The following is an 11,211-nucleotide window of genomic DNA, read 5'->3' as shown; positions in this document are numbered from 1 at the left end:
TGTTGATTGTTTACTATGTTTCAATTTTGCATGTTTTTACTTCCAGAATAATCATGTTATTATTCAAACCATCCACAGTCAGTCAAACTTTGGAAGTAAGTATTGATTCAAGACTGTCATGAATTTGGCTTGTATGATTTGTCTAAAGTGCTTTAGACAATGCAATGGTTGCTACAATATTCATGAGTACTCATAAGGGCTGAGTATTGGATTCAACCCACGCTCACTTGCATCACTTCATGGAATTTATCTCGAGTGATCATGAGACGGTAATATCATATAAATCTTCAGACCTAGAGATATGAGTTGTTGACTATGAGTTGGTTATTCATTGATTGTACGAAAACGCAGTGGTAACTCGATGTTATAAAACGTGCCTTTGTGAATAATCCAACAAATAGTTAGTACAAGCATATCAGTAGAAGTTTATCTGTTCCTTCTAGAAATAGAAGCGATATCTGGGCCCCTCGATGATTTGGTTTTGACCTATGTACTGGGCCCGGTCAGAACCTAATTGATATGTTCAATTTAGTTCTATGTCGAAACAAATCGGAGATCAAGAAACAAATGCTGGAAAATAAGTAAGACCATGTTCCATGTGTTTGTCCGGCTGATATCGTGAGAGCAGAGGATTATATGATCCCTTATCTTAAATGGCGTATCATCATCATCTCAGTTCCGAGAGACTTCGAAAGAGCTACGATTGCTAGTCAGATTTTGAAGTCATATTTGCCAATACAGTTATTAGACTTATCCAAGTGGGAGACTGTTGGATATAGTGTCTAAGTCCATAACTTTATTTGGTATGTACTTGACCCGACCCGGCATGGTCCATTTGGGTTGCATAGCATTGCAATACTTGGATAGACTAAATGAGAGAATAAGGCACTTATGATTATTAATATATTATAAGTTCTAATATATTAATAATAGTATTATTTAATTAGTATTGATCAACTATTAATCTAGTATTAATTTGGTGATCAAAGTGAGACTAATTAGATATATAGGGTTGATTATGACAATCATCAATTCTTTTATGGTGGATTAATGATCCATGGTTTATGGGTTATGGATGTAACCATTTGGAGCTCCATGGATAGTCCATGGGAGTTACAAACCCATGGGTCATGAGAAATGAAGAGTCATGACAATTATGGGTCTTCTTAATGAAACCCTACTTGTGACACCACTATAAAAGGGACCATTTGGCTAGCAAAATCGTGACCTAGTGTTACTAGAGAGGGCATAATCGATTTTGAGTGCTAGAAGTGTTCTCTCAAGTTATTCCAAGTTTTGTGGTGTTGTGTGAAGCATTTGAGGCACAACATTTGGGGTGCTAGGCTCACAAAGTCGTGAAGGAATCCAAGCAACAACAATGTATGTATTTCTACTAGTTTTATATTTTATTTATTTCTCATTCCATGCTAGTTAGGAAATAACCTTGAAAACGAAATTTGCATGTATATAGAGAAAACATAGATTCAAGGTTATTAGGGTTGCATGTACACATAGGAAGTGTTAGAATGCTCAAAACCCATCAAATTCGACTTATGTTATATTTTGAATAGCATGTCGCGGTAAACTTGCACCGTGTCGTGTTGGACATTATGTGACAAAATAACTTAGCATTCTATTTTCCATCATGTGGTAGTTTGATGTCACAACGCGGCAAACCATTAAAGCACATTGTCGTCGCTATTCATTTTACTTGTGTTTTATATTTTTCTTCTTATGTAACATACACACACTATTAACTATATATATATATATATATATATATATATATACACACACACACACACGCTAGTTATGGTTTGCACACAAGCTATGAATATAGGACCATATAAGGATTGGAAAAAACATTATTGAATTGATTGTGGACTATTTAGTGTATATCTAGTACACGGATAAGAGTCGAATCCTAAAATACAAGCATATAATAATTATATATAACTTATACACAATCTTATGGGATATTAACTCTAATACCCCCCCCCCCCCTTCCCACCCCTCAAGAGAAGAGGTGGCGGAGGAACCCATAGTTTGGCCCAAAACTATTCAAATAGAGGACTCGAAAGACTTTTGGTTAAAACGTTTGCTAGTGGCAACGAGGTTGGAATGAAACGTGTGTACAATTTACCATAAATAATGCATTGACGAACGACGTGGTCTTCTATGTTAATATATTTAGCTCATTTGTGTGAGATTGTGTTCTTGCCGAGAAACAGTGCATTGTGGTTGTCAAATACTAAAGTATATGAGTTTTCCAAATGATTTAAGTAGGGATGTTAGCCATGACTCGATATTCTATTTCACAGCTTGAGCGAGATATGTTGGGCTTCTTGGAACTCCATGAAACAAGCTTTCCAATAATAAAAAATAGAGTAGCCATAGGTGGACCGACAGTTTTCAATGCACCGTGCTCATGCATCAAAATATCTAACTAGCGAGGAAGCACTTTGATAGCTGAAGTGAAGGTTGTAGGATAAGTACATTTATGTCTATAGGAGAATGTTGGTGTAATCCAGAAAGTTTGGGGACCATTTATGTTTATTTCATTTGTGTTTGTTTCAATTTTTCATAGGAAGCTGTCAAAAGGCCATGTTGGCCATTTTCCCTTTTCTTTAGGAAGTAGTAATCAAGTGGTTTCATGTTTCCACATTTCTAGCTGATTAGTAGCTTAAGTAGCATGTAACGTTCCAGTTTTTTATTGTGAAGATAATCAGAAAATTGCCTGAAAATACTCTCCATCTTTGCTCTGTTTTGCTGTGTAAAGAACAGGGCCTGCAACAATACTTGGTATCAGAGCAAATCTGGTATATGCCCAAGTATCAACCACGAGTGACAGAGATGATGGGAAACAACAATGGCAAAGATGGTTCTATCACTTTACACTACCCCAGGCTCTCGAGAAGTAATTATGTTGCTTGGGCAATCAAAATGAAAGTTTTCATGCAGGCTCAAGGTGTTTGGGAGGTAGTAGAACCAAGAACAGCCAATACAGTCGTTGAAGTCCGGAAAGATAAGATGGCAATGGTGGCTATCTACCAGGGTATTCTAGAAGATATGCTCTGATTGTTGGCAGAAAAGCAGACAACAAAGGAGGCATGGGAAACTCTGAAAACCATGTATCTAGGGGCTGATCGGGTGAAGACGGCTAGGGTTCAGACGTTGAAGACTGAACTTGAAATGATGAGCATGATGGAGTCAGAAACAATAGACGAGTTTGCTGCCAAAGTCACGAACATAGTTAGCAACGTTTGTGCCTTAGGAGAGACAATGGGAGACGCATACGTTGTCAAGAAATTGCTTCATGCAGTACCTAACAAGTTTGTGCAAATCGCGTCCACCATAGAACAATTTGCAGATCTAGAAACCATGACAGTTGAAGAGGTCATAGGGAGACTAAAAGCACATGAGGAACGGGTGTGAGGTCAAAGCGACTCTAACGAAGGAAAGTTACTCCTAACACATCAGGAATGACTTGAAAAAACAAAGAAGAAGAAGGATGAAGGCCAAAAATCATCACAGCGGGACTCCAGGCAACACAATCCCGGTTCGTGTGGCCATGGGAGAGGCCGGGGGAGAGGTAACTCAAACTGTGGGGGTCACCATGGTGGAGCTTCACAGTCGAGTCGCGATGGAGGACGGAACACAACCAGTCGAGACAAAAGCACAGTGGTATGTTACAACTATCAGGAACAAGGCCATTATGCAGCAGAGTGCAAGAACCCACGAAAGCAAAGGTTTCAGGAAGCCAATTTGATGCAGGGATTTGATGACCAAGAACCTGTCCTATTATTAGCTGCATACAGTAAGAGTGAAGTGGATGAAGAGGTGTATTTGAATGAAAAGCAGGTGACTCCAAAACTGAAAACAAATGGCTATGAAGTTACAAAATCCAAGATATGGTACTTGGATAATGGGGACAGTAACCACATGAAAGGAGAGGAAGAGAAGTTCTGTGAGATAAACAAGACAATAAAAGGGTTTGTTCGTTTTGGAGATGGCTCAAAAGTGAGAATAGAAGGAAAGGGTTCGATTCTTTTCCAATGCAATAATGGAGAACAAAGATTACTAAGTGAGGTGTACTACATCCCAAGCCTATGTAACAATATCATAAGCTTGGGTCAACTGGCAAAAACCGGTGACAGAATCGTGATGCTTGGGTCATTCTTATGGATTCACGATCAAATCAGAAGATTACTCATGAAGGTGAAAATATCAGAAAATAGGTTGTACAAAATTGCATTAGAAAAAGTGAAGGGTGAATGCTTGTTGGGAGAAGGAAGACAACAATATTGGCTATGGCATGCAAGACTTGGGCACGTAAATTTCACTACCCTTAAACTAATGTCAGAGAATGAAGTTGTACATGGTTTGCCACGAATCATCAATCCTTCTCGCCCTTGTGAGTGGTGCTTGGCTGGAAAGCAAACAAGGACACCATACCCACAACAAGCCTCGTACAAAGCAAGCAAGAAACTCGAGCTGGTTCACAGAGATCTTTGTGGCCCCATCACACCCGCAACGCCTTCAGGGAATAGGTATTTTCTACTTCTTGTTGACGACTTTAGTCGTGTGATGTGGATATACCTGATGAAGACAAAGGATGAAACCTTTGAGATCTTCAAGAAATTTCGAGCCCTAGTAGAGAATGAAATAGGTGATAGAATGAAAACATTCAGAACTGATCGTGGTGGTGAGTTCACGTCTAAAGACTTTACCGCTTACTGTGAGGCAATTGGTCTAAAGAGACACCTTACAGCACCGTTCTCCCCACAGCAGAACGGGGTGGTAGAGAGAAGAAACAGGACGGTGGTTGAAATGGAAAGAACAATGCTAAAACACATGAGAGTTCCTGAAACCTTATGGGGGGAAGCTGTGAGGCATGTTGTCTATGTACTGAACCGTGTGACAACCAAAGCACTGAAAGAAAAAACACTATATGAGGCATGGTCTGGAAGGAAACCAAATCTGGAGCACCTAAAGGTATTTGGCTACATAGCTCACACAAAAGTTGTAAGAGGGCATTTAAGGAAACTCGAAAACAGAAGCAAACCATTGGTGTACTTAGGAACGGAGCTTGGAAGCAAAGCCTATCGTTTACTTGACCCCGACACCGGAAGAATTTGTGTAAGTCGTGATGTCTGCTTCAAGGAAGATAGAGAATGGTCATGGAGAAACTCAGTCAAGTTTAAAGATAACCTTGGTGTACCATTTGTGATTGAAGGGTACGGTGATGATTTTATAAGCCAAGAACAATACGATGGATCTTTTAATAGGGAAGGTAGCAGCCACTTGAGAAATGTAACCTACGAAGACATCTCACAACAGAGCCCAATTCAACATGCCCATGATGAAGAATACTCTGACTCAGTGGACCTAGCCCAAGAGAGTCCCCATAACAGCCCATTACCATTGACAGAAGAAAACCCTACCACACCCAACAGCTCAACGGGTTCAAACACTACCTCGTCGGAATCAACAGGAGGCGGAGCCCCAAAAAGATACATGAGGCTGTCAGACATTTACAGACAGGAGGATGAGCTGTTACTTACAGTTGACCATGAGGAACCAGAATCATACGCTCAAGCCAATAAAGAAAGCAAGTGGGTGAAAGCAATGGAAGAAAAATTGTCTGCAATAGAAAGAAACAACATATGGGAGTTAGTTAAACTGCCACATGATCGAAGACCCATTGGTCTCAAATGGGTCTTTAAAGTGAAACGAGACCCTCTTGGTAATATTCTGAAGCATAAGGCCAGGTTAGTAGCTAAGGGTTATGTTCAAAAGCAAGGCGTTGATTTTAACGAGGTATTTGCTCCTGTGGCTCGTTTGGAGATGGTGAGAATAATCTTGGCTCTCGCATGTATCAATGGGTGGCATGTTCACCACCTGGATGTGAAATTAGCCTTCCTACATGGCAAGTTAGAAGAAGAGGTGTTTGTATCCCAACCTGGAGGATTCGTGCAGAAAAACAAACAGGAGATGGTGTATAAGCTATCTAAAGCCTTGTATGGACTCCGTCAAGCCCCCCGGGCATGGAACGCACGTCTAGATAAACACCTAAAGCTACTTGGGTTCATTAGATGTGCTCATGAATACGTAGTGTACACAAGGAAAACAGGTAATAACTCATTGATTGTAAGGGTCTACGTTGATGACCTTATCGTCACAGGAGGAAGCAAGGAAGAAGTTGAACTCTTTAAGAAGGAGATGAATCAAGAGTTTGAGATGAGTGACCTGGGGTTGCTGTCATATTACCTGGGAATTGAAGTATCACAAGAGTTGCGTGGAATAAGCTTAAAACAGGAGGGGTATGCAAGAAAACTATTGGAAAAGGCAGGCATGCTAGATTGCAACCCAACAGAGACCCCAATGGAGAATAGCCTGGAGCTCATCAAAAATGAGAGTGGAAAACCTGTGAATGCCCGCGAATATAGAAGCATAGTGGTAAGGTTGAGATATTTGTGCCACACACTACCTGACATCTCCTATGCTGTTGGAGTTGTAAGTCGCTTCCTAGAAAGGCCCACCGAACAACACAATTAGGCAGTGAAAAGAATCCTAAGGTACATAAAGGGAACCCTCAACCTTGGTTTGGTGTACACACGAAGCAAAGAAAAGAAGCACATAATTGCATACTCTGATAGCAATCATGCAAAGGATGTGAATGATAGGCGAAGCACAAGTGGCATGGTATTTTACTTGAACAAAAATCTGGTGACATGGAGCTCTCAAAAGCAACAGTGTATTGCACTTTCCTCATGCGAGGCAGAATTCATGGCTGCAAACTTGGCAACATGCCAAGGCATATGGGTCCGGAGACTTGTTCAAGAAATAACAGGTGGAAAGTTGGGCCCAGTGACAATACTCATTGATAACAAGTCCACACTTGAATTGGTCAAACATTTAGTCTTCCATGGACGCAGCAAACATATAGACACACGCTTTCACTTCATTAGAAACTGCATTGGACGTGGAGACGTCATTGCAAAGTTTGTTGCAAGTATGGAACAACAAGCTGATATTCTCACCAAGCCACTGGCAAAGAACAAGTTCAAGGAGATGAGGAACATGCTTGGAATGAAGAGCATCTAGCATTCTAGATTAGGGGGAATTTGTTGGTGTAATCCACAAAGTTTGGGGAGCATTTATGTTTATTTCATTTGTGTTTGTTTCAGTTTTTCATTGGAAGCTGTCAAAAGGCCATGTTGGCCATTTTCCCTTTTCTTTAGGAAGTAGTAATGAAGTGGTTTCATGTTTCCACATTTCTAGCTGATTAGTAGCTTAAGTAGCATGTAACGTTCCAGTTTTTTAGTGTAAAGATAATCAGAAAATTGCCTCAAAATACTCTCCATCTTTGCTCTGTTTTGCTGTGTAAAGAACAAGGCCTGCAACAATAGAGAAATTATACAAAAGGTGAATGTGAGAAATCCCATCAACAACAGGGATATTAGTGAAAACATTTGTTTTTCAAATGTGTTTTCGAGAAATTAAAAAAAAAAGATCTAATTTGTTACTAATTCATTTTTGTTAAGTAGTTAATTATTATATCCTTTGTCACTACAAAAACCGTTTGTCGCAGTTCTTAAGGCTAAGTGATGAGAGCAGTTGAGAAACAAACAAGAGCAGTCAAGAAACAGACAATATTTACATATTAACCAAGTAAATAATACATTAGGCCTTCCAGTATGGGGCATCACCTTACGTGTGACGTCCTATGTGGCATAGAAAGTCTCGCGTGAACACCGTCGTAATGATGAGTGGGTGTCTTGTGGCATGGTACTGGCTATGAAAGCGTGAACACCGTCCCAATGATGGGTGTATGTCTTGTGGCGTGGTACTGGCTATGAAAAAAAGATGAGGGTTGTGATTGGTGGAACATTTGTTTTTTGTCTATCTCTCTCTACAATCTGTGTCTTCTTCACCACCTCTTCACTATTGAACACTATTTCCACAACCTAGTGGATTGGTTGTGGAATGGTTAAAATAATGACGTGATCTCTGTTGGAAAATTTAGTATAAATATTTATATTTTTACTAACTTTGGACATATATAAATATATACATATGTTGTATATATAAGTAACTCTAAGTGGGTTTGTGTTCTCCTCCACGAGGACTTCGAAACGATATATTATATGTCCAAATTAGAGTATATGTGAATGAGATATCGATACTTAAAAATTGGTATTTGAAAATAAATTTAGCAAAAAGAGAGGAATGTGGGAATGATTCACATATTGATAGAAAGACCAAACCAAATAAGGTTTATAAGCTTGAATGCATGAAAGGATTAAAAGCTTGTGTCTATGGTTGTGTTAGAATTCCTACCCGCCTGTAGGGGGTGCATATCTTAGATGTGAGCAAAAGCACAAATAGGTACACTTTAGAAATGATACGGCGACGATACATTGTTGCAACAAAACAAAATTTAATATTTTGAAGCATTGTGGCCACGTCGTTTCACTTAAGGGTGTGATGACGTGCAAAGTGCTAGCCAAGATGATCAAATTAGATAACATATTTATGGTTAAATTGTATGAAACTTTTAAGCAATTACCTAAGATATTTTTAGTGTTTTTTTAGTTTTATTTTATTAAATTTACAAGGTTAATTCATAAAATGACGACCATTAAGGAAGTTATCTTTTAATTATATTAAATGCGTTACTAAAATATTTTGTGTGTTCTTATTACTTCATTAGAATGAATCCTTATTGTAATAAATGAATAAGTATATTCATCTCTTGACAAGTGTCATACAATTAATGTTGTATGTCACCTATCATGCCACTTGTCAACCTATTAATTATCAGTTTTAAATTGTTCACTCTAATTATATTAAATTAATAATTGACTTTTCATTTTAAATTTCAAACTTTAAATTTTTTTCTTTCTAATTATATTAAATTAATAACATTAGATTAAAAAAATTAAATTAAATTAATACAAATTATAAGGTGATATAACTTCGCGTATTTATGTAAATCAACTATTACAATTTTATATAACTAAAAAATATATCTAAAGTAATAATTTATTTAAAATAATTGATTAAAAATTTTGATTTTTTAATATAAAAGTTTAATTAATTTTATAACCGTGGTTCTGACGGGTTATAAACTAGTTTTTAATATCTAAGATGTCAACGCAAAGTTAGCTCACATAGACTAATAGAACAAATTATGTCATTAAATGTCACAGTAGAATTAACAAAAGGGATCTATAGTCACGAAGTTGTGGCGACATACGCTATGGCATAATGACTATTATATTAGTTTTCAAAATGTTAATCAACCATTACTAATATTAAAGTCTAGTTAAATCTAACTAACCATTAGAGTTATCAAAAAATAATTGTTTCAAATTATGAGATAACTTTTGCCTTTTTCGCTTCTGGAACTTCATCATTACCACCATCACTTTGCTCTTTAGCTGTATCCTCCTCCGTCTTCTTCCGTTTCAAAAAGTTCACAACTCCCTCCAACACAATCTCCTGATCGTCGGACTTCATGAGTTCCTCCGCCACCTCCGCTGGTGTAACATTGGTGCCATTGATTAATTCTTCAATTTCAGTAAACCTCAAATGTGTGTCATGAATGTTGAGATAGTTAGCAGCTAGGGTTTTGAACCCATCAATGGTCAAATACGACATATGAATATGCACATCCATCCTTCCTGGTCGAAGCAATGCAGGATCGAGTCTTTCTTTGTGGTTTGTTGTAAAGATTATGATACGTTCATCCCCACAACACGACCATAACCCATCTATGAAGTTTAAAAGCCCACATAAAGAAAACTACAAAAACCAACGAAAAAAGAAACAATATTTAATTACCCTCTTCCAAATTCCAATCATCTGTAGCAGGAAGATTAAAGAAACAAACCTGGGGAGAATGTTTAGGTTTATCGTGGATATATTTTGAAGGAATAGTTCCCTTCCGATCATGCACTTGTATGCTACAATCAATATCTTCGATCACAATAATGGAACGATTCGATGTGCTTAACATCAGTTTCTTCAAACTCGAATCACTCCCAACACTGTTCAACTGTAGATCATAAATATCAAACTTAAGGTAGTTCGCCATGGCAGCAATCAAGCTTGATTTCCCAGTCCCCGGTGGACCATACAGTAGATACCCTCTCTTCCATGCCTTCCCTACTTTCCTGTAAAAATCCTTTCTCCTTAAAAACAAATCCAAATCCTCCATTATCGTCTTTTTCATCGTTGGATCCATAGCTAATGTATCAAACGTCGATGGATGGTCTAGTTTTACCGATTCCTTTTCTGTTCTATTATAACCGCTGCGTTCGAATTGTAGGTTATGGAGCTTCACGACATTCTTCTGGTTTTCAATTTCTTTAGCTTTTTCAAGTATCCATGGTAAGTAAGAATTTATTATTTTGTCTTTATATTCTTTGTCAAATTTCAGTTCGATGTATTTCTTCTCCGGGGTTTCACCGCCGTTAGACTTTTCTTGTGGTGGCACGATGACGTACCTCCATGCAAGTGAGATTCCCTCAAACGAATCTTGTATCGCCTCCCATTTTGCAAACTTAACATTGATGTGATCTTCTTTGACAGTTTTGGTTATTCTACAATAAGATTTTTAGGGTTGAAATTAAAATCTATAAAACAAGAATTAATTAAAGATTTAACAATCACCTGAGACAGTTGGAATCCGGTTTCATTCTGGTACAGAGGAAGGCTTCGGCGGCATCGAACATCTGGTTTGGAGAAACGCCGTCTCTCTGGTCGAAGAGGAGAGTGAGTTTTGAAGATTTAGGTTTCCAGTAGAATCGGACGGCGTTGACGACGTATTTTAGGATTTGTGTTGGAACGAGGTTGTACATTGTGAGCAAGAGCATGACTGAGGGGGCGTATTGTGGGGCATACGCTAACAGCAGCGATAACGGTGTCGCCATCGCCGGAAAACTTAGACCACGAAGCCTCGGTTCCGCCATTACTGTCTGCTTTCCTAGCTAGGAATTTCTTTAGAAGAGGGTAGAAACTAGAAAGATCTTGTATACGGATAGTTGGTAATCTTCGGGAATATTTGGGACGCCATTTAATGATGATTAGTTAAAAAAAGTAATGTATATCTATACAAAATATTATCAGTTTTTATAAAAAGAATACTGATACTTTTATTTGTTCTTTTTTTCTCCATCCACTTAACAAGAAGGTAGCTTTCGT

General features: G+C 38.2%; 1 protein-coding gene across 1 annotated transcript; it reads right to left on the bottom strand.

Moving 5' to 3' along the window:
- Positions 1-9,235: 9,235 nt before the first annotated feature.
- Positions 9,236-10,979, bottom strand: LOC111889175 (AAA-ATPase At3g50940). The gene is made up of 3 exons (XM_023885317.2): positions 10,681-10,979; positions 9,899-10,610; positions 9,236-9,810 (listed from the first exon to the last, which is right to left on the bottom strand). The coding sequence occupies exons 1-3, from the start codon at positions 10,977-10,979 to the stop codon at positions 9,379-9,381; spliced, it is 1,443 nt and encodes a 480-aa protein (XP_023741085.1). The 3' UTR covers positions 9,236-9,378.
- Between the last annotated feature and the right edge of the window lie 232 nt (positions 10,980-11,211).

The sequence above is a fragment of the Lactuca sativa genome, chromosome 3, assembly GCF_002870075.4.
Source record: "Lactuca sativa cultivar Salinas chromosome 3, Lsat_Salinas_v11, whole genome shotgun sequence".
In the NCBI taxonomy this organism is placed as follows: Eukaryota; Viridiplantae; Streptophyta; class Magnoliopsida; order Asterales; family Asteraceae; genus Lactuca; species Lactuca sativa.
The sequence above is the reverse complement of the archived record's forward strand: the minus strand, read 5'-3'. Positions and strand labels throughout refer to the sequence as shown.